Source organism: Rhinolophus sinicus, chromosome 16 (assembly GCF_057876585.1).
Source record: "Rhinolophus sinicus isolate RSI-liver-muscle chromosome 16, RSI-T2T, whole genome shotgun sequence".
Taxonomy (NCBI): domain Eukaryota; kingdom Metazoa; phylum Chordata; class Mammalia; order Chiroptera; family Rhinolophidae; genus Rhinolophus; species Rhinolophus sinicus.
The window spans coordinates 89,686,422-89,711,699 of NC_142516.1; the positions used below are offsets into that span (position 1 = coordinate 89,686,422).

Here is a 25,278-nt window from a genome sequence, read left to right on the forward strand (position 1 = left end):
AGGATGCTCAGTGGCTGGCCAGTCCCAGCCCTCCTCTCAGGAAGGTCTTCTGAAGGCTAACCTTAATCCGCGGAGGTGTGCAGGCTGGCCCATGACATTCCCTCCTGGCACTTACCTGTGACCTTGCCAGGAAGACCCTGGCTCCACTCACCTTGTGGGCAGTAATGTCCAGCTCTGCATGCCCCTGAGGGCACCTGGGCTCCACTGACGCAGAACCAGCCCCTGGGACAGGGTGCACACTCCTCGCCTGCGGTCAGTCTGGTCTGGTTACTCCAGGTGCCCGGGGGACACTGGAACTGGGTTGGCTGTTTGGTTCCCGGAGGGCAATAATGGCCAGCTGGGCAGGGGGTGGGGGGCCAGTTTGGACCCCCAGTTCCTGCAAAGACAGTCTTGAACCAGGTCTGGAGGTGCAATAGCCCCTCCAACCATATCCCTCTGGCGAGTGTCAGGGACATGTCTGGGCGGTGGGGAAGGAAGGGGCGCCTGGGTTAGCCGTGGCCCAGAAGCCGCCCCACTGAGGCAGCGGGTGGGGCTTGGCTGCTCTTCCTGGCTCATGCTTAGGTACCTAAGGTGAGGTAGACCATGCTCTTGGTGGGGACAGAAGGCGCTGTTTCCTGGCCTTCCTGCCTTGGAGTCCAGCTGGTTCTTCACCAAGGGAGGGGTCCCACAGGCAGGGAGGCAGCTGCTCTGCCTCCTCACTCACCTGGAGGGCAGGCCAGTCCTGCGGGGCAGGTCTCACACTGCGACAGGGAGGAGAGGCTATGGTGCCTGCTGAAGGTCCCGGCCGGGCAGGTGTGGGTATGGGCGTGGGGGCTAGAAGAGCCCACTGGGCACATGTACCTGTGACAACGAAGGAGCTGGTACCCACTCCACAAAGCCCAACATCCTGGAGAGTCACAGGAAAGTCCCACTGTGCCCATGGGCTTGCTGTGTAGCTTTGGCACAGTAACTGGGCCTCTCTGAGCTCCCTATTCCCCACGGAGAAGCCAGGAGTTCCCAGCTGCCTCTGCAGGGAGGTCCTGGAGCCCCGCTGATGTGACACTGAGCCCTGATGTGGAGGCAGGGGCCCTCCCAGGACTCCGAGAGGGTGGATGCTTGGGGAAGTCTCTCCTGAACCCAAGGGTCTGACCCTATCTATGCCGGTGGTAGGGCGAGGATGCTGAGCCCCCATCCTGTCACCCCATCATGGAGAAATCTAAAACCCTTACCCCGGCGTGCACTTGGTGCCTGGCTGAGTCAGCCCAGCCTGGGTACAGGCCCTGCCTGCTGGGCACGGAACGCAGTCTGCAGCTTCATCCTGGCCCGGGTGGGGGTTGAATGTGCCGGGCTGGCACGGGATGGGGTGGGTGGCTCTGCTGGGGCAGAAGTGTCCTGCCGGGCACTGCAGACAATGGCTGAGAACTGGGGAGAGGACAGCCCACATCACTCGCGTTCTCTCTGAAGGGCCTGGGCTGCTGGTTCCCCAAGAGACGCAGTGAAGCCTTCCCAGGCCCTGGTGTGCCTATCGTCCTGCGGGCCTGGGGGTGCAAGGAATGGGCCAGCAGCCCCATGTGCCAGGAAGGGAGGCCCCTGAGGTGCAGAGTTGGGGGCCTGTCCCCCCAAGTAGCTGCCAGGGCCACAGCCTGCAGGGGGCTCCTGCAGCCTCAGTAGCACAGTCCACAGACGTTGGGAGTTCCCCCGACTTCTCAACCCCTATTTTCCTTTTGATGAAATAGGAATCATAACAACATGTCCTCCAAGGCTTGCTGTGAGGACTAACCGACATTGCCCAAGGTGACAGCGCTGTGCAGCGCCAGGCCTATGGCAGGTACCAGCGAATGCTGCCACAGCCCTGGGAGAAGTGAAATTTAGGCTGACTGGCTCACACCAGGCCACAGCCCCTGTCTTGGAGGCTAGTTCACTTCCCAGTTCTGGTGTGCCCAATGCTCTGGCCCAGCCTGGGGAAACTGCTGTCCCCACTCTGCCCTCACGTGGGAACCGGGGCTCCTGGAGGGGGAGTCAGTGTCACCCCTCATGTTTCAGCTCCTGGGGCCTGTGGAGGAAACAGCTCCTTCCTACCTAGAACTGTGTCTCCTGGGTGGGGGCAGCCTTGACCTGGGCCTGCAAAGGAGGTATCTGTGTTGAGTGAGGAGCCTGCTCTCCGCCGGCTCTGAGGAATGGCCCAGGGGCTTGGTGGCTTCCGAAAGTCACGGAAAAGCAGCTGAGAGACCCCATCACAGAAATCTGTTTCCTTGAACCATTTTCCCAGGACTAGACCTGAGAACTGGGTGAAATGGAAGGTCTGAGGAGCTTGTTCCTGGTGTGTCTTTCTTGTCCCTCAAAAGCCTGTCCAACCGCCATCTCTCATTTGCTGGGGGTTGAGGGGGCATGCAGAGTAATGAGACAGGTGTCAGTTTGCATTGTGACCTCATACTGCGTGACCCAAGCCACTTAGTTGACCTCTGAAGCTCAGCTGTTGGGTATGACAGTGTTGCATGAGCTAATACATGGCGCAGGAGCTGACACCCAGTAGGTGCGCCAGCCCCACCCCACTGGTGCTTGGGGTCTTTCCTCATCTGCCAGGTCACAAAGTCACAGGCTCAGGATGTCAGAGCTGAGAGGGGCCTCAAAGGCCACCCAGAGCCCCAAACACCACATGCCACTGTCGCAGAGAGTGGTGGTCTGCCTTAAGCCCAGACACTGAATCAGTGCGGCTGAGAGGACCCGCCTGCCCTCACAGCACCCACCCAGGAAAGGCCTCAGCACTAAGGGTTCCCAGCCATGTTACCCCTCTGTCTTTATGCTCTAGGTAGAATAATCCGCTGCCTTTGTACTTCCTGTGCAGGTCCTCACTTTCCCAGCTGAGCACAGAGAACACGGGGTCCCAGAGCTGGGGGCCTGAGGGGGATGCTGCACTGTGTTCACCCCTCACAGGTGCATGGACGTGCTGCTGGCCGTAGTGGGCATTGCAAGTCAGCCTCGAGCAGCCTTTGGATAAGCACCTACTTAGCAACGTTAGCAAAGTCACTCTTACCACGGCGTTCAGAACTGACCTGTCCAGCAGAAGCTGGTGTTGGGGTGGGGTGTCTCCCTCTTGCCCTCAGAGCTCCTGGCCGGGAGTGGCACAGTGGTAGCACCGTCTGGGCAGAAGTGGCCTGGGAGGAGAAGTCTTATGGTGGGTCCTGCCATGCCATGAGATTAGTTTTGGGAGGAGCCCACAGGTTGAGAGAGTGTGAGCTTCGAGGCCAGGTCCAGGGCTGGCCTCTGAGAGGGTCTGGATCACCCAGGATGTGGCTGGACCCCACCCAGGGCCCTGGGGAGGCATCACTGTCAAGAAGAAGGTCAGGGAAGCAAAGGCTTTGCTCTCTGGTTTTCCAAAAACCTGCTTCCTCTTTTGGGAGGGCTCTCTCTGCCCTCCCTGCCTGGTACCTCCTGGGCCCGGCTCCCATATCTATTCAGATAATATGTTTTCTGACTGCAATGATTAAAATAGGAATCAGTAAGACATCTAGAAAAGCCCCTAAATGGTTGAAAATTAGACAACAGTTTTCTGAGCAAACCACTGGTCAAAAAATATCACAAAAAAATTAGAAAACCTTTCAACTTGAATGATACTAAAACCCAAAAACATGAAATTAGTGAGATGTAGCTAAAGCAACTTATAGATTCAAATTTATAGGCTTAAGTACCTATAAATTGAATGCCTATATTAGTAAATGAGAAAGGTGTAAAATCAGTAATGTTTCCACCGTAGGAAGCCAGAAAAACATTGCATAAAACCAAAGCAAGTAAAAGGAAGGATATAATAATAACAGGAATCAATAAAATAGAAAAAGAAATAAGGAAAATCAATAAAACTGAAAGTAGTTCTTAGAAAAAAAGATAAATAAAATTGATAAACTAGATTGATCAAGAAAAAAAGAAAGAACACAAAGTACCTATATCCATATCAGGAATGAAAAAGAGATGTCACTACAGATGAGAAACTAAAAGGATAATAAGGGAATAATATGAATAACTCTATGACAATAAATTTTACAGCTTAAATGAAATTGACACATTCCTTGAAAGACATAAATTACCAAATTCTCACAAGAAGAAACAATCTGAAAAGCTTTAAATTTATTACAGAAATCAGAGGGTAAAAGCGGAAAGGGGTGGTAGATGAGGGTAAAGGGGATCAAGTATATGGTGATGGAAGGAGAACTGACTCTGGGTGGTAAACACACAATGGGATTTATTGATGATGTAATACAGAAGTGTACACCTGAAATCCATGTAACTTTACTAACAATTTTCACCCCAATAAACTTAGATTAAAAAAAATTTATTACAGAAATTGAATTTTTAATTAAGGACCTTCCCATCAAGAAAACTCTAGGCCCTAAGGCTTTACTGAGTTCTATACAACACTTAAGAAATAACTCATACCAAATTTACATAAATTCTTTCATAAAATAGAGGAGCGGGGACTTCTTTGCAATTAATTTTATGAGACCAGTATTACTTTGATATAAAAACCAAAGAAGTGGATAGAACTGGACCCTCGAATCCAAGAAGCAAATAGAACACCTAGTTACCTCAATCCCAACAGGCCTTCTCCAAGGCGCATTGTATTGAAGCTGTCTAAAATCAACGACAAAGAAAGAATCCTCAAGGCAGCCAGGGAAAAGAAGACGGTAACTTACAAAGGAAAGCCCATTAGATTATCATCAGATTTTTCAGCAGAAACTCTACAAGCCAGGAGGGACTGGAACCAAATATTCAAACTATTGAAAGAGAGAAATCATGAGCCAAGAATAATATATCCAGCAAAGATATCCTTTAGATATGAAGGAGGAATAAAGACCTTTCCAGACATACAGAAGCTGAGGGAATTTTCTAATACACGACCTGCACTACAAGAAATATTAAAGGAGGCTATTCGACCACCATCAACAGGGACAATTTGTGGCAACCAAAACTCAAAAAGGGGGAGAGTAAAGGCCTGAACCGGAATATGGGAATGGAGAAAGTAAGCGTGCTGAAGAAAATGGAATACTCTAATTATCAAACTTTCTTTTACATAAACTTAAGGGTAACCACTCAAAAAAAATCCAGAACTGAAATATATACTGAAATAAAAGAAGAAACAGAGGGAAACATCATAGAATACCACCACACAGAAATAATAGACAACAACAAAAAGGCAAAGAAACAATGGAGACACAGCCTTACCAGAAAACTAAAGATAGAATGACAGGAAATCCTCACATATCAATAATCTCCCTAAATGTAAATGGACTGAACTCACCAATAAAAAGGCACAGAGTAGCAGATTGGATCAAAAAACTAAACCCAACCATATGCTGTCTCCAAGAGACACATCTCAGCTACAAGGACAAGCATAGACTCAAAGTGAAAGGGTGGAAATTGACACTCCAAGCAAATGGTACCCAGAGAAAATCAGGTGTAGCCATAATGATATCAGATGAAACAGACTTCAAGGTGAAAAAGATAACAAGAGACAAAGATGGACATTTCATAATGGTGAAGGGGACTGTACAACAAGAAGACATAACAGTCATTAATATTTATGCCCCCAATCAGGGAGCACCGAAATACACCAAGCAACTACTAACAGAACTAAAGGGAGAAATTGACCAAAACACAATTATACTAGGAGACTTAAATACATCATTGACAGCTATGGATAGATCATCCAAACAGAAAATAAATAACGAAATAGTAGCCCTAAATGACACATTAGATGAAATGGACATAATTGACATTTATAGAGCACTTCATCCTAAAACATCAGACTACACATTCTTTTCTAGTGTACATGGAACATTCTCAAGGATAGACCATATATTGGGACATAAAATCAGTCTCAACAAATTTAAGAAGATTGAAATCATACCATGCATATTCTCTGATCACAAGGCTTTGCTCCAATGTTCATTGCAGCTTTATTTATGGTGGCCAAGACATGGAAACAACCAAAATGTCCTTCGATAGATGAATGGATGAAGAAGTTGTGGTATATATACACAATGGAATACTATTCGGCAGTAAGAAAAGATGATATAGGAACATTTGTGACAACATGGATGGATCTTGAGAGAGTAATGCTGAGCGAAACAAGTCAGACAGAAAAAGCAGAGAACCATGTGATTTCACTGATACGTGGTATATAAAACAAAAACAACAAAAGAACAAGACAAACAAATGAGAAACAGAAACTCATAGACACAGACAATAGTTTAGTGGTTGCCAGAGGGTAAGGAGGGTGGGGGGTGGGGGGTGGGAGATGAGGGTAAGGGGGATCGAATATATAGTGATGGAAGGAGAACTGACTCTGGGTGATGAACACACAATGGGATTTATAGATGATGTAATACAGAATTGTACACCTGAAATCTATGTAATTTTACTAACAATTGTCACCCCAATAAATTTAATTTAAAAAAAAGAAACAAAAGAAAACAAAACAAACAAACAAAAAAAACCAAAGAAACCAGAAATGAAAACTACAGACTAATATCTCTCATGAACATAGATACAAGAATTCTTACAAAAAATTTAGCAAATCAAATTCAGTGATATATAGAAAGGATAAAATGTCACAACCATGTGGAGTTTATCTCAGGAATGCAAGGTTGATTAAACATTCAAAAAACAATGATACTCATCATCTTATCACAACAAAGGAGATAAACCATATGCTCATCTCAATCAATGCAGAAAAACACAGGACAAAAATCAAATACCCATCTAAGATAACAACTCTCCGCAAACTAGAAATAGAAGAGAATGTCCTCAACCTGATTAAAGGCATCTATAAAAAACTATAGCTAACATCATACATAATGGTAAAAAAACTGAATGCTTTTCTCTAATATTTAGAACAAAGCAAGGATGTTCAATTCTATTCAAAATAGTATTAGAGTTCATAGACAGTGTAATAAGGCAAGGAAAAGTAATAAAGGCATACGGATTGAAAAGATAGATGTTAAAAAGTCTAACAGATAATGTGATTGTGTGAAGAGAAAATCCTAAAAAATCTGCACATATAAAAAGCTACTATAACAAATAAATGAAGCAGGTAAGATTGAAGGATACAAGTCAATAGAAAAAAGTCAATACTAGCCAGGGTTATGAAGAGATATTTGCATACCCATGCTCATAACAGCATTATTCATAATAGCCAAGAGGTGGAAGCAATCCAATTGGTCACTGATGGATGAATGGATAAACAAAAGTGGTATATCCATATAACAGAATATTGTTCAGTCTAAAAAAGGAAGGAAACTCTGATATGCTACAACATGGATGAATCTTGAGGACATTGTGCTAAGTGAAATAAACCAGTCACAAAAAGACAAATACCATGATTCCACTTACATGAGGTACCTAGAATAGTCAAACTCATAGAGATAGAAAGTAGAATGGTGGTTTCCAGGGGACAGGCATACAGAGAATGGGGAGTTAGTGTTTAATGGTATAAAGCTTCAGCTTTACAAGATGAAAAGAGATTTGGAGATGAGTGGTGATGATGGCTGGACAATATTATGAATGTATTTAATACCACTAAACTGTACACTTAGAGATGGTTAAGATGGTAAATTTTATGTTACATGTATTTCACCACAATAAAAAACAAATTGAAAAATATCAATACTAGATACAAATAATTGGAAATTGAAATAAAAAATACAATTTCATTATAATAGCATCCAGAAACATGAAATACTGGGGGATGAAAGTAACAATATGTACAGACCCTTATACAGGAAGTTTTACGGTTCTTAGTAAGACCTGTGAGGAGCCGAACCAGTACTTCAACCATCTTCCCAACTCACACGCCTCTCCGCTCTGCATACACCCCTCCTTCTGCACTGTCTCACTTCATCCTCCCCACAGTCCTGTGGGTGCATTTTTGGGGCCCAGGAGTAGCTGGACTCTGCCCCTCAGAGCCACCTGGGGGGGGTGCAGGCCAATCCGAGCACGTGGACCCCCGCACCCTCCTTGTCCAATGTTGTTAGGGTCACCAGCCCACTCTCACCTACCTGTGGGGCAGGGCTGGACACCGAGGCCTCCATCTGTGAAGTAGCCCAGAGGGCAGAAGACACAGCCAGCATGCTGCGAGCTTGGCTCCTGTCTAGGCAGGTACTGCTGAGGGCCAACAGGGAAACAACAGGTGAGACGACCAGTAGGTCGTGACTAACCCTGTACCTGGACACTGCTGAGACTTGGCATCTCAGCTCTGGTGCTTACTTTGCCAAGTGTTTTTGCAGATCCCCTAACCTCCCTGCCCCTCCAATTTCCTCTGTAAAAATTACCACCAACATTGCCTCCATGTGTTGTGATGAGGGGAGCTTCCTGGATAAGCGAGGGTCTTGCCTTTTCCTCTAACTCTCGGTGGAGGCTGCAGCTCCAGCACTTACTGCCTAGGGCACTTACAGCTCTGAAGGATGGCCAGCTCCCAGGGGACAGAGCTGTGCCTGACACTGTCCTCTGTACCCAGTGCTGCACACAGTAGGTGCCTGGTGACACATGGTGAATGACTGACTCACCAGGTGACTGCTGTGGGCGTTACTCCACAGCTCCATGGCTTCTATCTTAACAGCGTATCATGAGGGGACAGTGGCTCCAAACCTCCCAACACTTCACGGGCGTCACCTCATGGAATCCCCACAGCAGCCTAGAGGTGGGTTATACCTGTTTCCAGGTAAAAGTGGCGGGGCAAGTCCCTGGGTGTTGGGTCAGAGGTGGGCAGGGAGTGTAGGCTGCCTTGCCAAGGGAGTATCACCACCTTACTTTTACTCGTATCAGCAAGGATGAGGCTTGTTCTAATGCTGAGAGATTTAGCCTCTTCTGGGGACTTCCTGATAACCTCTAGGACACCCCACCCAGGAATGGCTGAGACCAGGAGCGGTCATTTCCCGGGGATCACCTGGCTGTCCTTGCTGTCTGTGAGTCCTGGGAGCGCATTGCAGGCTCCAGTGGGGCACAGCTGCAGAGCTGACCTTCCATCCAGGCGGCTGCAAATGCCAAAGGAAGCTGAGCGACTGAGCAGAGGCCCCATGAGCCCGGGAGGCTGCCCAGCCCGGGGACTACTGGGCCTCAATGGCAGCAGAGATGGCACAGAGGCCCTTCACACTTGGCCTGGGTCCATCTGGATCTGCCACCAGCCTGGGGACACCATCATCTGGCCCATCGTCTGGCCTACTTTCTGCCTGACCCAACTGGGACTGGCTGGATGGAGAAGGGAGAGTGTGCCAACTGGATGACTCAGAGCTGATGGGCAACACCGAGGAGACTGGAAAAGGTCAGTCCCCTGCACAGACACCCTGAGGCAGGGCCTCCCAGAGGGTCTCTGGGTAGCCCCCAACCTCCCTCAACCCCTTCCCCTTCCAGCCATTTCCCTCCTCTCTTCCTGGGGCACAGGGTGTGTACTCCTTACTAAAAGCCTGCAGGGCACTGCAGGCAGCTTCCAGTCAGGCAGTGCTGGCCTAGCAAGCAGATGACAAGGCACAGGAGATGGCAGTGGGCCCCACTGCAGGGAGAGAGGATGGCCGTCCCTGCAGAGAACAAAGGAGGGGAGGGCAGGGTGGGCGTGAGGGCACTGCACCATGGTCTCTAGAGAGCCCCCTGAGCTGGGCCTTCTCCTGCAATGATGTCACTTTACCAAAAGCCTGCAATTACTGACAAACTGTTTTGACAAACTGTCCTAACAAATGGCCTTCACTGAGAGGTGGGCGCACGGCTGGTGCTGAGGATGACAGCTCTTCTGGACATAGCCAGCATGAGACACGGGAAAGAAAAGCACAAAGATCATGTAACAGGGGCTGCACATTGCTGAGAGTCCCCCATCCCCAGACCCCAGAAACATGACACTGAAGAGACCTTATGGCTTTGTGGTCACGCTCACCTCCTAGAATTTCCAGGTGCTCCGAGCGCTCTGCCATTAGCATCAGAGAATAACTGGGCTGACATTTCATCTGGTCAGCCCTCTCATTTTACACGTGGGGAAGGGAGCTGGGACTCAGAGAGGTCGCAGTTCTGGCCAGAGCCACCCTGAGACCCTCGGGGATCTGGAGTGGGCTGGGGGCATGGAGGGCAGGCTCCTGTTTGTGCCCCCCACCCCCGGCAGTTCCAGAGGTCTGGTGTGTGGCTCCTCTCTATGCTCCTGTCCCCAACCTCCCCCCAAGGAAACTGCTGGGCTACAGACCCAAGGAAGGGCCGCTGGAACTTTACCTCAAAACTGCTCAGCAAATCCTGATGGGGGACCCCAAGAGGCCCTGGGTTTCAGTGGAGAAGCCACAGGCTTTGGGGACAGACAGACCTGATTCAGATTTCAGCTCTCCAACCCACTACCAGTTAGCAATGTCTCTCCACCTCGGTTTTACTCTGTTCTATTGGGTCACAACAGCTACCTCAAGAATTTTGGACACTAAATGAAAAAGATTTTCTATTCTCTATGTGATTTATACCTCAAATAAATATATATATATATATATATATATATATATATATATATATATATATATATATTAAATAACAATATAAATTCACATCTTTATATATGCTATATATAAGAAATAAGATTATACATAAGATTTGTACTTTAAATATATAAAAGATGTAAGTTTATGTATATATAAAACTTTTATCTGATATAGCCAACTAACCACAAGTATTTGTTTCACATGAGTCCCAGAGAGGCAGACAATTCATCAAGAAAAATTAACACCCATTAGGGCCTATAGAACCAGGGCCCGAGAGAAGGTGCAGAGTAGAAGGACGAGGAGACCATAGAGGGAGTGACCCCTGAGAACCTGGGTAGGGGAAGGCTGTGTGCAGAAGGTGGCCTCACCTGGGTGGTGGAGAGCATGGAGGCCTGCAGATGATAAGGGAACAAGTGCAGGTCAGAGAAACCCAGAAGAGGGAGGGCAGCAGAGCATGCTCCCTCCCGCCCTTCCTTCTAGGCAGTGCCCCAGCAGTGATGAAGGCCATGGGCTGAGTCTGTACCTGGACCTGACACTTACTGACAACATGCTCTTGGCCAAATTATTGACTCTTTCTGAGCCCCAGTGTCCTCATCTGAAAAGTGACTGTTAATTGTACTGTGTATAGAATTGATGAGAAGTCTGACAGAGGATGCAGGTAGAGGCCATGGGTCCCAGCACACAGCATGCACCCAGGTGTCATGGCTGCATTGACTCACTTGCATTGAAGGCGGCCGGTAGAGGGGCCAGTGCCATCCAAAGCCCAGGCTGCGGCATGCTGGAGCAGTGACTGGGAAAGTCTTCACCAGAGAATGTGCCGGATCCTTGTCCTGTCTGGGCTGAAGCATGTGACCCTTGCTGCTGTAACTGGACCCGCTACATCTGCTTTGGACTACCCCCCACTAAGGTTCTCTGGGAAACGTGGCCTCCCTGAAAGCATCAGAGAAGACAGGCGGGGCGTGATCTTTGTCCAGCTCTCCTCTCCCGCCCCTCTCCTTCCAGGCAGCAGCTGAGAAAAGCCAGACTGCCAAGTTCCGGTGCTCTGGTGAGACCTACCAGCTGTGGGATTCTGGAAAGAATGTATTCTTTTTCTGTTTCAATTTCCTCCTCTGCAAAATGGAGGTGACAAGAATACCTACCCCTAGGATTGTGGGAGGGCCGAGGAGTCTCTGGGCGTCCTCAGAACAGTGTCTTGCGCAGGCTGGGCATCATTACTAATTCCTTTCAATTTGCCAAGCATTGGTTGAGCATGCACTGGAAGAAGAGGCCGAGAAGTCAACGCCCTGATTCATGTCCTCAGGGCTTCATTTAAAGGCTATGAGCCTAGCCCACAGGAAGCAATTACAAACATAACTATCAAATACCAGTTAGCACTACATGGCCCTACTGTGAGCCAGGTTTCATTCACTTTTCTCACAAACCCTACTGCTGGGTGTAACATTTATGTGGCGGGAACAGTGACTTGCTTGAGGCCCCCCACTCCAGAAATGTGTGCTGGGCACAGTGACTTCCTGCCAAGAAGAGCAGTATGGAAAGGCGGTAAGAGAGTAACTTTACAGTGGAGAAACCTGACTATCACTACTTTAACAGATGATCAGGTTCAACATAAACAATCAGAAATTATGTTGGTAGTATATAACCTTGCTATGACGTGATGAAAATGACACTTTACCTCTGTGGTCTTCCTCTCAAAAACCCATAACCCCAGTCTAATTATGAGAAAAGCATCAGATAAATTCCAATAAATTCTAAAGATACCTGACCAGTTTTCCTCAAAATTTTCAAGGTCATGAAAAATAAGTAGCTTCTGAGAAACTGTCACAGCTCAGAGGAGCCTAAGGAGAAATGACAACTACATGTAATATGGTAGCCTGGATGGGATCCTGAAACAGAAAAGACATTAAGTAAAAACTAAGGAAATCTGAATAACTATGGATTGTAGTTGATATTAATGTATCAATATTGGTTAATTGTAACAATGTATCATAATAATGCAAGAGGTAAGGGAAATTCTGTGTGTGTGTGTGTGTGTGTGTGTGTGTGAGTGTGTTTGGTGGGGGGTTACATGGGAACTCTGTACCATCTCAATTTTTCTGTGAATAAAACTGTCCTAAAAATAGTCTAATACATAAATAGAAAGAATGCAATGGATTATAACTTTTTGAACAGAAAGTAACACATGAATTCATACCAATAGTAGAGAAATAAATAAGGAAGTCTCTTCTTTAATAGCAGCATCAGGACTAATAAATGTGACGGGCCTGAAGGAGTTAAAGAAAAATTCAGCAGTTTGTAACCATCACGGTCAAGATCGGTCACAAAGTATCTCTTCACAGATTGCTTACTAGTTGCCAGGAGGGAAATATACAGTGGAGAAACTGGATAACACCTTGATCAGCTGATAAAGACTAATATCACCTTATAATGGACAGACAGACATCCTGTGCCTCTGGATGTCATATTCTGAGGACACAATTCACTTGAATCTAATCAAGAGGAAACGTCAGACAAAGGTCGATGTGGGAATCTGTATTTGAGGAAGATTTTTTCTTTGTAAGGGGATGGATGGCTTTGCTCAGCACTCTTGGTCATAAGGCTGTTAAATAATCAACTGCAAACATTCCAGACTGTGATTTTAACTATTATATGTATACATTAAAACGCTATGGGAACAGAAAGATTTATTAACTATGAAGAGATTAGCAGTTTCCCTTGCAGGGACGGTAAAGAATGCCGGGGCAGGGAGCGGGTCTAAGGAGAGGGAACCCTGAGCTGAGGATTAACAGTTGTTCGGTTCGTATTTATTTCTAATTTAATAAACACACGGTAATTACTTGTATCAGCTGCTGTTCTAAGCGTATTTCACATACTGACACGCTGAGTCCCCTTTGAAAAGCCTGATTGTTAAAAAGCCTTAAAAACTTAAAAGCACTGAAAGACGCCTACGTATATTTTTGGGGTGCCAGGCACTCACGTTCTCTTTCCTTTAGGAGTGAACCCCAGAGAACGTCGCGCTCATTTTTGGCCAAAGTTACTGTTTCTCAGTAACTTCCCTACTCCAGATCTGGAAACTAGTTCCGGGCTATGCTTGTTGTCAAATTGGTGTGTTTATGACGCAATGGATTCTGGGAAACCAAGTCGCCGTCCGCAAAGGGTCCCAGGTCGGCATGACGCCGGACTTCAATTCCCACAATTCCTGGCGCAAGCCTGCGATGTTTTCCGGGTAATCGTGAGGCGACCGCCATCTTGAGCCCTAGGTGCGGCTGGAGTCTTTCAGTCCCTGTAGGTCTCTGTTTTTGGGGTTGTGTATCCGCGTTTCTTCAGCTTCTTCAGAGGCCAGTGTCTTTCTAGAAGATTTTATTGAGAAGTGAAGGTCAATGCAGAGTTGCCGGGTAAGGTGAGTAAACACCTCCTTTCAAGTGTGTGTGTGTGTGTGTGTGTGTGTGTGTGTGGCGAGTCGTGGTGACGTTTTCGGTTTCTTCAGTCAGAGACTTGAGTTCTCGCCGGCGCTTGGCCGAACCCCTACTGTTAGCTGTAAACGAATTCCCGGCAGAACCTGCACCTGTTTCCGTTGGGACAGAGAAAGGGGTGATACACTTTTGCCCGGCTGCCTTTCGACGAGGTCGGGAGGCCGTGGGGCTCAGGTTGTGTATAGGCCGGTCTCTTACCGCAACCCCCTGTTCTTCTTTGAGACTTTTCTCATGTTCGAATGAGAAAACGAAGGCCAAGAGGTAGAGGCTGTTTCTGGGATGTGTCTTCCTTGAGTCTCTCTGGTACCATTCTCTAGTTTGCCTTTTTTGGCCTTTTCGTTTTTCCTCTCATTAGAAGAACACCAGAGAGCGGGCGGAATGAAGCATGATTGAGTAAAACAGGCTTTTGGATTGTACTCTTGAGGGCCCCACAGAAATTTCAAGGGAAGCAGAGTTCGACGTAGACCCTCTGGAAAAGATGAGCGCTTTGATGTGGGGAGCTGCCAGAATTTCTTTTCTAGACATAGTATGACATATTTGCGTCATTTTCACTGCAGCTGAATATTTTTTTCTCTTAGTGCAAAACACCCATTTGGAAACCACTTTTACACCACTTTATGAAGCCCACAAAGATTGGCATTTCAGTTAATCTGGCCTGTGATTGCTAAGGAGAAGTGGTTGTCTGAAGTTTGGGAGCTGGATCCATTTATTCCTATGGACATAGTGGTTTTAAATAGGAAGACGTTTATGATGTGATTTTTTGCAGCCAGTTTGCTTTTGTCAATTTGGTTGGCAGATTTACTCTCCTCCTTAGCACACAGTTGTGTGTCTGTATCATCAAAACGTATATTATTGATTCAACTTTCCAAACTTACTAAGTTATTTAAGTTCCCTGAATTCAGAAATGTGTCATTTAGATTAAAGGTGAGATACACCTTTAAAAAAAAATGATATTTACTTACCTTCAATGAGACCCCTCTTTTAATTCATTGTTACAACAATACTTAAATAGTAAGTGGTTATAAAATTACGATTTTATAATTTTTGTATTTTGGGACGATGTTACCATTTAATGCTTACATCACAAATTTAAATGTCTTCTTCTATTCCTTGTTTCTGAAGAAACTTTCCTTTAGATTTTTAAAATATTAGCTATTAATTGTGTGATTTCTTTGCTCCTCAGATGCCTTATCGTGAAATTGAAGCTAAATCTTTGGGACACGGGGAAGAACTAACAAGTGAACCATGCTGTAAAAAGTTGAAGTCAACCAAAGAGCCTTTTGTTTTCCCCTATCATGGTAGTTCTAATTTTCACAGAAGCCAAGAGAAAACTGGAAATGATTGGGTCCCTGTGACCATCACTCATGTCAGAGGACATGGTTATTCTCAGGAGCACAAAACCAAAACTACAGATTTTCTGAAACGTGTCTGTGATAAGATGCCCCGTAGTAGACCGGATGTTATTAAGTCCATTGATTCACAAGTTTTACAGGCTGCAAGTCCTCCATTGGTATCCGCAGATGATGAGATATATAGCACAAGTAAAGCATTTATAGGACCCATTTACAAACCCCCTGAGAAAAAGAAATGTAAGGAAAGGAGGAATCAAGCAGATACTACCAATGGTATAGATGGCAAAAGAGCACAAGAAGAGAAACAGAAATTTAACTCCAAAAAATCAGAGATTGACAATGAATTATTCCAGTTTTACAAAGAAATTGAAGAGCTTGAAAATGAAAAAGATGATTTGGAAGGCAGTTGTAAGGAACCCCAACTCTCTGAGGAGCAACTTATTCCATGTTATCAGGACCATAATAATGATCTGATAAAATATGAAGAAGAAAAGGGAAGAGATATTAGTAATGCTCTTCAGTCACATTGTGTTTATCAGCAATACGTGGGGAATGAGCCAGGCAAATATCCTTGTAATGGACAAGTAATACCTACATTTTGTGACGTATCGTTTACTTCCTTCAGGCCTGAATGGCAATCAGCACATTCTTTTATAGTACCCAGAGGTCCTCCATTTCCCAGTTCTAATTATCACTTAAGTATTCGAAGATTCAGTGCTCCACCAAGTCCACCATCAAATAGTTTCCATGCCCGAGATGGCTCTCTGATTCGAAGTGGATATTATGTAAATAGTTGTCAAGTTAATTGGAATTGTTTGACTTTTGATCAGAACAATGAATATATTGACTGTAGCGAGAATATTGGTAGTGATAATCTCTATAGAAATGGCTACAGTGTGCATGATGGATTTGTGAGTAATGGTTTCTGTGAAACCAGTGAAGAATGCTGGAAAGATCTTTCTATGGACAAGCAGAATAGAATGGACAGGTTTATGAACCAGCAGTTTCAAGAGGAAAAGTTAAATAAATTGCAGAAGTTACTTATTCTTTTAAGAGGCTTGCCTGGTTCTGGGAAAACAACGTTGTCTCGGTAAGTAAAGGATACCAAGTGAATACTTGGTAATTCATTATTTAAAAATCATAAATGATGGTTGTAATCAATGACAAATGCCTCCTGTTTCTAGTAGAAAATCTTTAATTTGTTATACCTGAGAATGGCATCTGACTGAATATTTTAAAAGATGTTTTCTGATAGAGGGAAGCAGAATTGGCATATTTATATTGAGAATTTGCTAAGGGATTTAAAAATAGGTACACCACGTATAATTATGACAGTGGTGAAAGCAATGCTATTTGAGAACTGTACTGGCCTTCACTTTTAAGTCAGCTGTTCAAGAAGAGTTGGAGTCAGGGTTAACAAGATTTGGGCTTTGACTCAGTTTGTCACTTTATGACTTTGGACAAGTTTTGCTATCTGTTAATACAGTGAGTAATACTTATTTTTCTGGATTTATCATGAGAAGCAAATGAGATATCAACAGGTATGAACACTGTCCTGTTCATACCATTTGACTGACAGAAAGAATCCTTTTTTGGTTTCTTTAAATTTAAGGAGTTTGAAGTGAGCAATATCTGAAGTAATAAAGTTAGACTGATGGTGTTTTACATGACAGAATGTTTCAAATTCCTGTTTACATTTTTAAAAAAAGAATATTGATGCACTTGAATACATCCATGCAGTTGTGAAAAGTTGCATAAAGAAAAACAACACAAATTCTTTGTAGTTTATGTAGGATGATTCAAGGTGTATGCCACATAAGGAGAAAAAGAAAATGTATGTGATATCTTTGGGTGAGGATAAAAAGTTCCAAGGAAAACATTTTGTAAATGTTTTATATTTGTGAGACAATTTAAACAATCTAAACAAAGGTTTCTTTGGAAACGAGAAATTAGAGAAAGATTAAATTTATATAGATATTTCAGATTAGACTGTAGACTGATCTTTGTACATGAATTTAAATTTAGGTTTTTGCATTTTGATTCCTCTTGCTTTAGTGAAGATTTTGTAAAGAAGATGAAATTTCAACTCTTTAGAAAGGATAGAAATTAAGAGTGAAGTTGTCACAAACATGGGCAGTCTTAGATTTAGAATATAATATCAGAGGAAAGTATTAGTTCAAATTTGGAAATTGCATCAAAGCATCTTCTAGCTATGGACACCTGACTAGGACTTAGTAGAGAATAAACATAAGAGAAAGATTAAGTTTGGAACAGCATATTGGAGTATGTTGAAACTAAAGGTGAATAAAGTAGTAATTCAGTATAATTTCAGGGAGACTAGTTGTAGTGAGAAATTATAGAGGTGATAATATATAACATGTGTTTCTTCATTGAGAGATTAAATAATGTTATAAGAATGGAAGTTATAGTAGTAATTACCATTTGTGTCATGATTTACAATTTACAGAGTACTTTTATATATAAAAATCTGGTGAGATGGGGTGTATTCTTTTTGTTTTGTAGAAGAAGAAGAAGCTAAACAGAATAAATTCAGTGTAAGGGACTTGAGAGAAGTTCCAAAAAGTGACAAGAGGTCAAACTAGGGACATAAGTGTTCGTGTGTTTCTTTCCTGCTCCTTTAATATCTGTTGTGAGCACGACTTTGTATGTGACTCCTGACTGGAAGGAGCTTGATTAAAGAAGCCAGAATATCTGTGTAGGTAGATCAGTGATTTTTGAAGTAGAATTGTTTGTTTGGGATTGGCTATAAAGCCACTTATTCTCTGGTGAGGAAGAGCTTCATATAGTAGTTAGCTTTCAAAATGAGCTTTAAAGAAAGAGACGAAGTAAAGATTTGGTAGATCAGAGTTGATTTGGGGCACTACATAACAGCATTGTTTAGTATTAATGTCTAGAAATGAGTATAGGGGTTAAAGTTCACATTCCTTGGGGTAATTGTCAAATCCCCTTCTTCCTAAACTTAGTCCTTACCCACCTCTCCATCTTGGTATCTGTCTGCACTTGGACAAGTACCTGCCCTCCACTGCAGGAGACGTAATACTTGTCCATTCGGTGTTCTCAGGACTTTGCTTATTCAAATGCCTCCACTTTTCAAGGTTTTTGGCTTATCTCAGCCCTCAGTAATGCTGAACTCACGTTGTATTTGCGTTTACCAACCAACCACTCTTTGCATTTAGCATAAGCTACATAATACAGCATTAACTGACCTAAGCAATTTGGTTATAAGTGGCTAGGCTTAGTTGTTTAACCACAAATTCGCTAACAGATTTTAATCCGTACTAGATTAAATTCTAACAAAGTACAGACTTTAAATATTTATGAGTAAGTTAGTGCAAAACAGTTTGTACAACCTTTGTAGGTATGATAAAATGCCAGCTCTTTGTCCTTTTAGGAAAACTGATAGTACTCTGATGAAAGGTTCATTGGAGGCAGAATTCAGCAATATTCTAGAGGTAGAGTTTTGTTACCACTGTAGTTGGCAGCAGCCAAACAGAATTGTCTGACTCAGTGGATGGATCTGACTCAGTGGATGGACACAGGACCATTTAGGGATCAAGCCTGGAGTGTCATTCCCAGGGCTGTGGGCTATAGATTTTGCTAAATTCTTATACCTTGTTCATGCATGGAGGAGGGGTGAATCTTAACAAATTTTAGCTAATCCACATTTCTTACACTTTACTGATTATTTTTTCCCCCTTCTTCCACCTTCCCCATCCCTCCAGTTCAAGCCGTTGTTTCTCAGTCTAATTGTGTAGGACACAGCTCCCTGGCCTGTGCTGGTATTATGAATGAGCCTTGTGCTCCCCCCGGCTGAGGCAGTCGCTTGCTGGACATAGGTCAGCCACTCACAGCAACTCTCACTGGCTGCCAGTCACTCACTCACGCTGGCTGCCGGCCACTCATGCTGGCTGCTGGCCACTCACCGTAGCACACGGCAGCCCACAGCAGCTCACAGTGGTTGCTGGCCACTCAGAGCAGCCCAGCTCCAGGGAGAGCCATTGTTCACAGTCTTAGCTGTAGAGGGCGCAGCTCACTGGCCTATGTGGGAATCGAACCGGCGACCTCGGCGTTAGGAACACAGCGCTCCAACCACCTGAGCCACCGGGCTGGCACCTCACATTACTGATTTCACCAGTGAGGGTATTTTCAGAAACAGGCCACTAATTTCATTATTAGCAAAATGTCTGGAGTTGATCAGAGATAAAAGAGTCAGAGAGGAGAGAAGATGCTACACTTCTGGCTTTGATGGAAGTAGGAACCATGAGCCAGATATTCAGGTAGCCCTTCGAAGCTAAAAAAAGGCAAGGAAACATTCTCCTTTAGGGCCTCCAGGAGGAATGTCAGCTTGACCCCACCTTGATTTTAGCCCGGTAAAACTGTGGGCTTCTGACCTTCAGAACTGTAAGATAATCTGTATTGTTTTAAGCCACCAAGTTTGTGGTAATTTGTTACAGCAGCGTAGGAAACTACTAACGTTTACAGTTTAAAGAGTGATGGGAAGAGATTCCCCCGACACCCCTGCTTTTGCTGCTTTTGGAGGAGATCTCAATTTAAACTACAGAGGAAATAATTGACTTTTTCTTATGTACGTCTCTACTCTTAATTCAAAGAGTGTTCAGAGTGAAGTGGCCCAGTAAAGTTGTCTTGGGCTCAGGGTATGCATGGCCACTCAGTACATTAGAAGGTAAAGGGTTCATGAAGTGTCAGTTTTAAAAATTTAGATTTTTTTTGGGAAAATCACTTCTATTTTTAAATGCACGTGGATGTATTAGAGAAAATAACGTACAGTTCTTAGAAATTTCAAAAATAAGCCGTGAAAATTAACTCTTATTAAATGGTAGAGGCCATTTGGGGAAAAGGGTTCCCAAAAAACGGTTTAAGGAACAGGATTTACTTGTTCCTTACTTAAGTGAAAAATTATAAGCACAAAGTGCATTAGTTATCTATGGCTGTGTAACAAATTACACTTAAACTGAGTTGTTACAGCAGCAAACATTTTCTCACAGCTTCTAAAGGACAGGAATCTGGGTGCCTCTGGTTCAAGGTATCTAAGAATGCTGTGATCAGGATGTTGGCTAGGGCTGTGTTCTGGTCTGACAGCTTGCAACTCAGTCTCTTGTGAGCTTTTGGGTTGAGAGTCTTGCTGGCAGTAGGCTGGGGACCCCTCAGTTCTTTGCTACTTGGGCCTCTCTCATATTGTGATGAGAAAGCGAGCCAGCCCTGAGCCCAAGACAGAAGCTACTTTTTTCTATAACCTAATCTCAAGTGACATTCCATTACCTGTGCCATATTCAGTTAGTTAGAGGCTAGTCAGTAACTCCAACTCACACTGAAGGGGAGATTAACCAGTGGCTTTCAGTGATCTCTGTCAGCGATCTTTATAAGCCTTGGTTTTGTCTCTCCCGACACTATTTATGTAACTTTGATGGCCTGATTTCTGAAATTATTTTCTTTCTGAATTTGTTTAATATCAATCTAGCAAAGTTGTTATGAGAATTAAATGAGATCATAGATACATATATAAAATGCTTGGCATATAGTAGATACTCAAAAGATAGCTATTTTGAAAAAATACAAATCAAGTGGCCAGTGGGCCCACCTATACCATGTTTCCCCGAAAGTAAGACCTAGCTGGACCATCATCTCTAACGCGTCTTTTGGAGCAAAAATTAATCAATATAAGACCCAGTATGATGTGATTAATTTTTGCTCCAAAAGACGCGTTAGAGATGATGGTCCGGCTAGGTCTTATTTTCGGGAAAACACGGTAAGTCCCCAAAATAAAGCTTCATAGTTTGAGATAATTCAGGGAGTTTTAAAAAGATGCATGAGCAGTCTGCTCTGTCTGGGAGGAAAAAGTCTCTCCAAGCTAAAATTATTTTCTGTAATTATGATTTATATATTCGAGATGTTCTTCACAGAGGTTTAGTCATGTTTGATGTTGACTTGGTTTAATGATGTAAATTGATTTACTGTCTCCCCCCCTTCTTTTTTATTTGGGAGAGATTAACACATTTCTTGGATACAAAAGCCACTCTACTCTTAGAGTATGATATTATTAATATTTGAAAAATCACCTGCTAATAAAGTAATACAACAGAAAAAAATGAAACTAGGGTAACTAGCCAAGGTGGTATCAGTGTTCTGATACTGCTAAATACAATTAGGTATCGTGCAGTTTATTTTGATCAAAATATTTTTAGATGATTGAGCTTTGGAATGCTAATACTCTGACATTTTTATATTCGAGGTTATCTATGTAAGCAAATATGATGCGAAATATGTTAGATTGGATATATTTTGAAAAAATTATGGCTGCTTAAAAAAGAAATCCAACACCAGTTTAAATGTTCAAATGTCATCTCAGATAAACAACTCAAACCATTTACTTTCATTCGTTTGTTTGAAATAATTTGAGCTATAACTTTATAAGTGGAAATGCATATTTAAATTTTTTTAAAATTTTGAGATATGTGATTTATTTTTTATTATAAAATACACAATTTTGTTATAAACTGAGGAAAGGAAAGATGATATGTTTACCATAATAGTTATATCCTTTTATTATTTTTATTAGGAAGTACGTATTCTGGAATCATCCCAAGACAATATTCTTTTACTTTTAATTCATTCTACCACCTTCCAGATAATTATAGAACTATAGCCATCCGATTGCCCAGTAGTTGAGGGAGAGGAGAGAAACACCGAAATACTTTCGTTACTGTTGGATCCGAATCATTCTCTTAACGGTGTTTTCCCTTTTCTCAGCACACCCCCAGTCTCTTTCAGAGTCACCACTTAGGGGAATTCTCTGACACTCCGAACACTTATTAATCTCGCTGCTTAGCAATTTAAGAAGGTTGTAATGTGAGAACAAAGCTTATTGCCATTGATTTGTTCTGCAAGTGTGTCTTTATTTAGTGTTTAATAATTAATTTCATCTAGTAATTTAATCTTTTAAAAATTAAAATTTGAGTATAATGTGGAAGATCACAGGTTTTTTACTGCCTTAAGCCTCAAGTCATTAATGACTTCTACTTGTGGGTTTTATGTTTGTGCTTCATGGAAATGAGTTTATCAAAGCTATTTTGGGTTAAGTACAGTTTTCCCCCAGATGAATTGCTTGCTTAGGCTTAGCTGCCTTTTAGGTTACCTGCTACAGTAAATTTAGGCAGTTTTAGACACCAAATACACATCCACTAAAGTTAAAACATGGATAATAGTTGATATAATTTTGGGATTGGCAGAAAGAATGTTTTTAAAAGTTGCGATATAAATGCTACTTTAAAAAGTTTTCAATACTGGCTATAAGCATGTAGATTTAAGTGTGAAGTAATATTTGAAATGTGAAAGCTTTTAAGGTTCAGCTCCTCTGCTATTCTGTTTGCAGTAAACTTATAGGTATGTACCAGAAATTCATTTAATAAGCTTTCCTGTGGCTTTTTTTTTTTGATGGCTATAGATTTTATAAATGGCACTTTGTGATTTCTTTTATTAACAGAATTCTGCTTGGTCAGAGTCGTGATGGCATTGTGTTCAGCACTGATGACTATTTTCACCATCAAGATGGGTACAGGTATAATGTTAATCAACTTGGTGATGCCCATGACTGGAACCAGAACAGAGGTTTGTTTTGGGCCAAGTCTCCTGGGATAGAGCATTTGACTAGGAGTCAGAGGACTTAGGTTATTATTCAGCTGAACGACTTTGACAAGCCATTTAGATAGCTTGGAGACTCAGTGTTTTCATCTGTTAGAAGTGGTGATAATTATACTTGTCTTACCTGATCAAGGTTGTTGCGAAAATTAGAGAATTTAGATAGAATATTTTGTAAACTGTAAATAGTGTACCAGTATAAGCTGGTAAAATAGAGGTGTGGGATATTTTGGTAGGCTTTATTTTATATCTCTTGAATAAATTCAGAGAACTCTGATACTATAGTTCTGTATTCCCAAAAGTTATTTTCCTAAGAGTAATGCTAATGTTTTCTAAGGCTGATGTAATTAATGCCTGTGGATATTAAATTTTTCTCATTGATGTTACTCTGAAAAATCTATGTAATACATTTTTAATTGGCTCATGGATCAATTTATTTTCACTTTGGAATAGTGGTTCTTAACCTTAGCTGCACATTTGAATCACTTAGGGACCTTTTAAAAAAAAAATTGTGTCTGAGTCAGCCCCAGATATTCTGGTTTAGTTGGTCTGGAGTGGATCTAAGTGTTGGTAGTTTTTTGGAAATTACCCAGATATTCTAATGTTGCAGTCCGATTGAAAACTTGATCTAGAACTCTATAAGTAAATGCATGTAGTATAAGTTAATTTCTCTCTTTATAGATGAAGGATGTATTGATGATTTAACAAATTGACTTTATTATGAAACATTTTAAACTAAGAGTGGAGAGATTACAATGAACCCCATCCTGCCATCACTCAATTATTATCAGCTACCAAGATTTGCCATTATCGATGTTATCCTTTTAGTTTTCACTCCTCCTCCGTTTTTAATTTCCTGAAGTATTTTAAAGCAAATTCTAGATATGCTTTATGCATTTCAAATTAACCTTCTTCTTATAGGATAACTGCAAAGCCATCATCACACCTAAAAAAGAAAACCCAATTCCTTGACGTGTAATACCCCGTCTGTAATCGTTTCCCCTATTGTCTTAACTATTTCTTTACAGTTATTTTGTTTAAATCAGGATCCAAACAAGGTCCTTACAGTACATTTGGTTTTATATTTCTTTTAATTATGTTAATCTGTAGCAATTTCCCCTCTTTTCACCCTTATACAAGTTCATTAACTTGTTGCAGAAATTTGGTTGTCTTACAGAACATCCTATACTGTTAGTTGTCTACTTGCTTCTTGATGGTGACCATTTAACTTCTTCCTGTTGTTCCTGTATATTGCCCTAAATGGAAGTTAGCTCTAGACTGGAGGATTTATTAAGTTCAACTTATTTTTTTTGTAAGCAAAACTCTGGTCCCATTTTTCATGATGCTAGATGGATCAGTAGCTTCTAAGGGACAGCCTGCTCCCTCCATTATCAGGTTCCCTGTGAACCTTACCTCATTACTAATGGTTTTATCCAAAAATGAGTTGTTTGCTGAATCAGTTATTTCATTAAGGGTTCAAAATGGTGATTTTTCTGGGTCTGTTGTTCCTTGAAGTGCAGTATGCACAGAAAAAACTGGATAAGTGCTTTTCTTTTTTATTGTCAATTTTCAGAATAAGGAATTTGTGAGCATATTTTTGAGTAAAACGTTTCACTCTGTTACAGTTCATGGTTTCACAGGAAATTTTAAATATTAAATAAGTTTGATTATAAGACTATTTCTTAGTATTGGTTCTGTGACATTCTAGGATTTCTCCAAATATGTTAGAGTAGCATAAAAATCTCAAAAACTAAAACAGAACATTAATTGCCCAAATAAATGATGGTATTGCAATTCCAAAAATGTTTGGTGTTATCAGCCTTAAGGGAATAGGAGTAGGGAATAAGTGGATGAATAAGGCACGGGTAGAGCCAGTGTGCCATTGGGCTGGGGAGCTTGTTTGTGGGGGGCGTTTTTTCTCTTTGCAGAACTAGTCTAGAGCATTTCATGAAAAGGTTCATATTTGTGAATTATACTGCTGAACAGAATAATGGTGTCAAGCAGCTGGTTATATTATTAGTATAACAAATATGTGCTTTTTCAGGGTAACTTTTACCTTTTTCAAGGTAATACAACTAGCAGTCATTACATGTTTTGAAAATTATAAGCATGACTTACGTAGGACAGAATTTCTCAACAAATATATATATATATATATTTTTAATTTTCAGGCAACCCCATGAGTTAGGGTTTTTTTTCTTCTTTTTTTAGGACTTTATTGGGGAACAGTGTGTGTGTACTTCCAGGACTTTTTTCCAAGTCAAGTTGTTGTCCTTTCAGTCTTAGTTGTGGAGGGCGCAGTTCAGC

General features: G+C 42.4%; 2 protein-coding genes across 11 annotated transcripts in view; one reads left to right on the forward strand and one right to left on the reverse strand.

The window, feature by feature from the left end:
* Nucleotides 1–62: 62 nt before the first annotated feature.
* LOC141571082 (uncharacterized) lies at nt 63–13,632 on the reverse strand. 2 transcript variants are annotated; one of them, XM_074330098.2, is made up of 11 exons: nt 12,664–13,632; nt 12,231–12,307; nt 11,612–11,726; nt 11,192–11,311; nt 9,428–9,545; nt 8,918–9,005; nt 8,031–8,136; nt 3,033–3,134; nt 1,209–1,401; nt 704–840; nt 63–376 (listed from the first exon to the last, which is right to left on the reverse strand). In XM_074330098.2, exons 4-11 carry the CDS (start codon nt 11,247–11,249, stop codon nt 63–65), a joined length of 1,116 nt encoding a protein of 371 aa, XP_074186199.2. In that variant the 5' UTR covers nt 11,250–11,311; nt 11,612–11,726; nt 12,231–12,307; nt 12,664–13,632. The 2 variants fall into 2 exon arrangements, with proteins under 2 accessions (XP_074186199.2, XP_074186200.2); XM_074330099.2 differs by lacking the exon at nt 1,209–1,401 and having other exon boundaries at nt 138–376.
* Nucleotides 13,633–13,691: 59 nt separating this feature from the next.
* The window catches only part of N4BP2L2 (NEDD4 binding protein 2 like 2), a 96,262-nt gene continuing 84,675 nt past the window's right edge, over nt 13,692–25,278 (forward strand). For 6 of the 9 annotated variants that reach the window (XR_016019320.1, XR_016019321.1, XM_074330090.2 and 3 more), the window contains exons 1-3: nt 13,711–13,864; nt 15,126–16,384; nt 22,817–22,941. Coding sequence is in view for 7 of the 9 variants with exons in the window: in XM_074330090.2 (XP_074186191.1) it covers nt 13,850–13,864; nt 15,126–16,384; nt 22,817–22,941 (1,399 nt within the window). In the remaining 2 variants the exon portion in view is untranslated. Of the gene's footprint in view, nt 13,870–15,125; nt 16,385–22,816; nt 22,942–25,278 lie in introns of those variants that run through there. The other 3 variants (XM_074330096.2, XM_074330092.2, XM_074330097.2) reach the window with 2 other exon arrangements.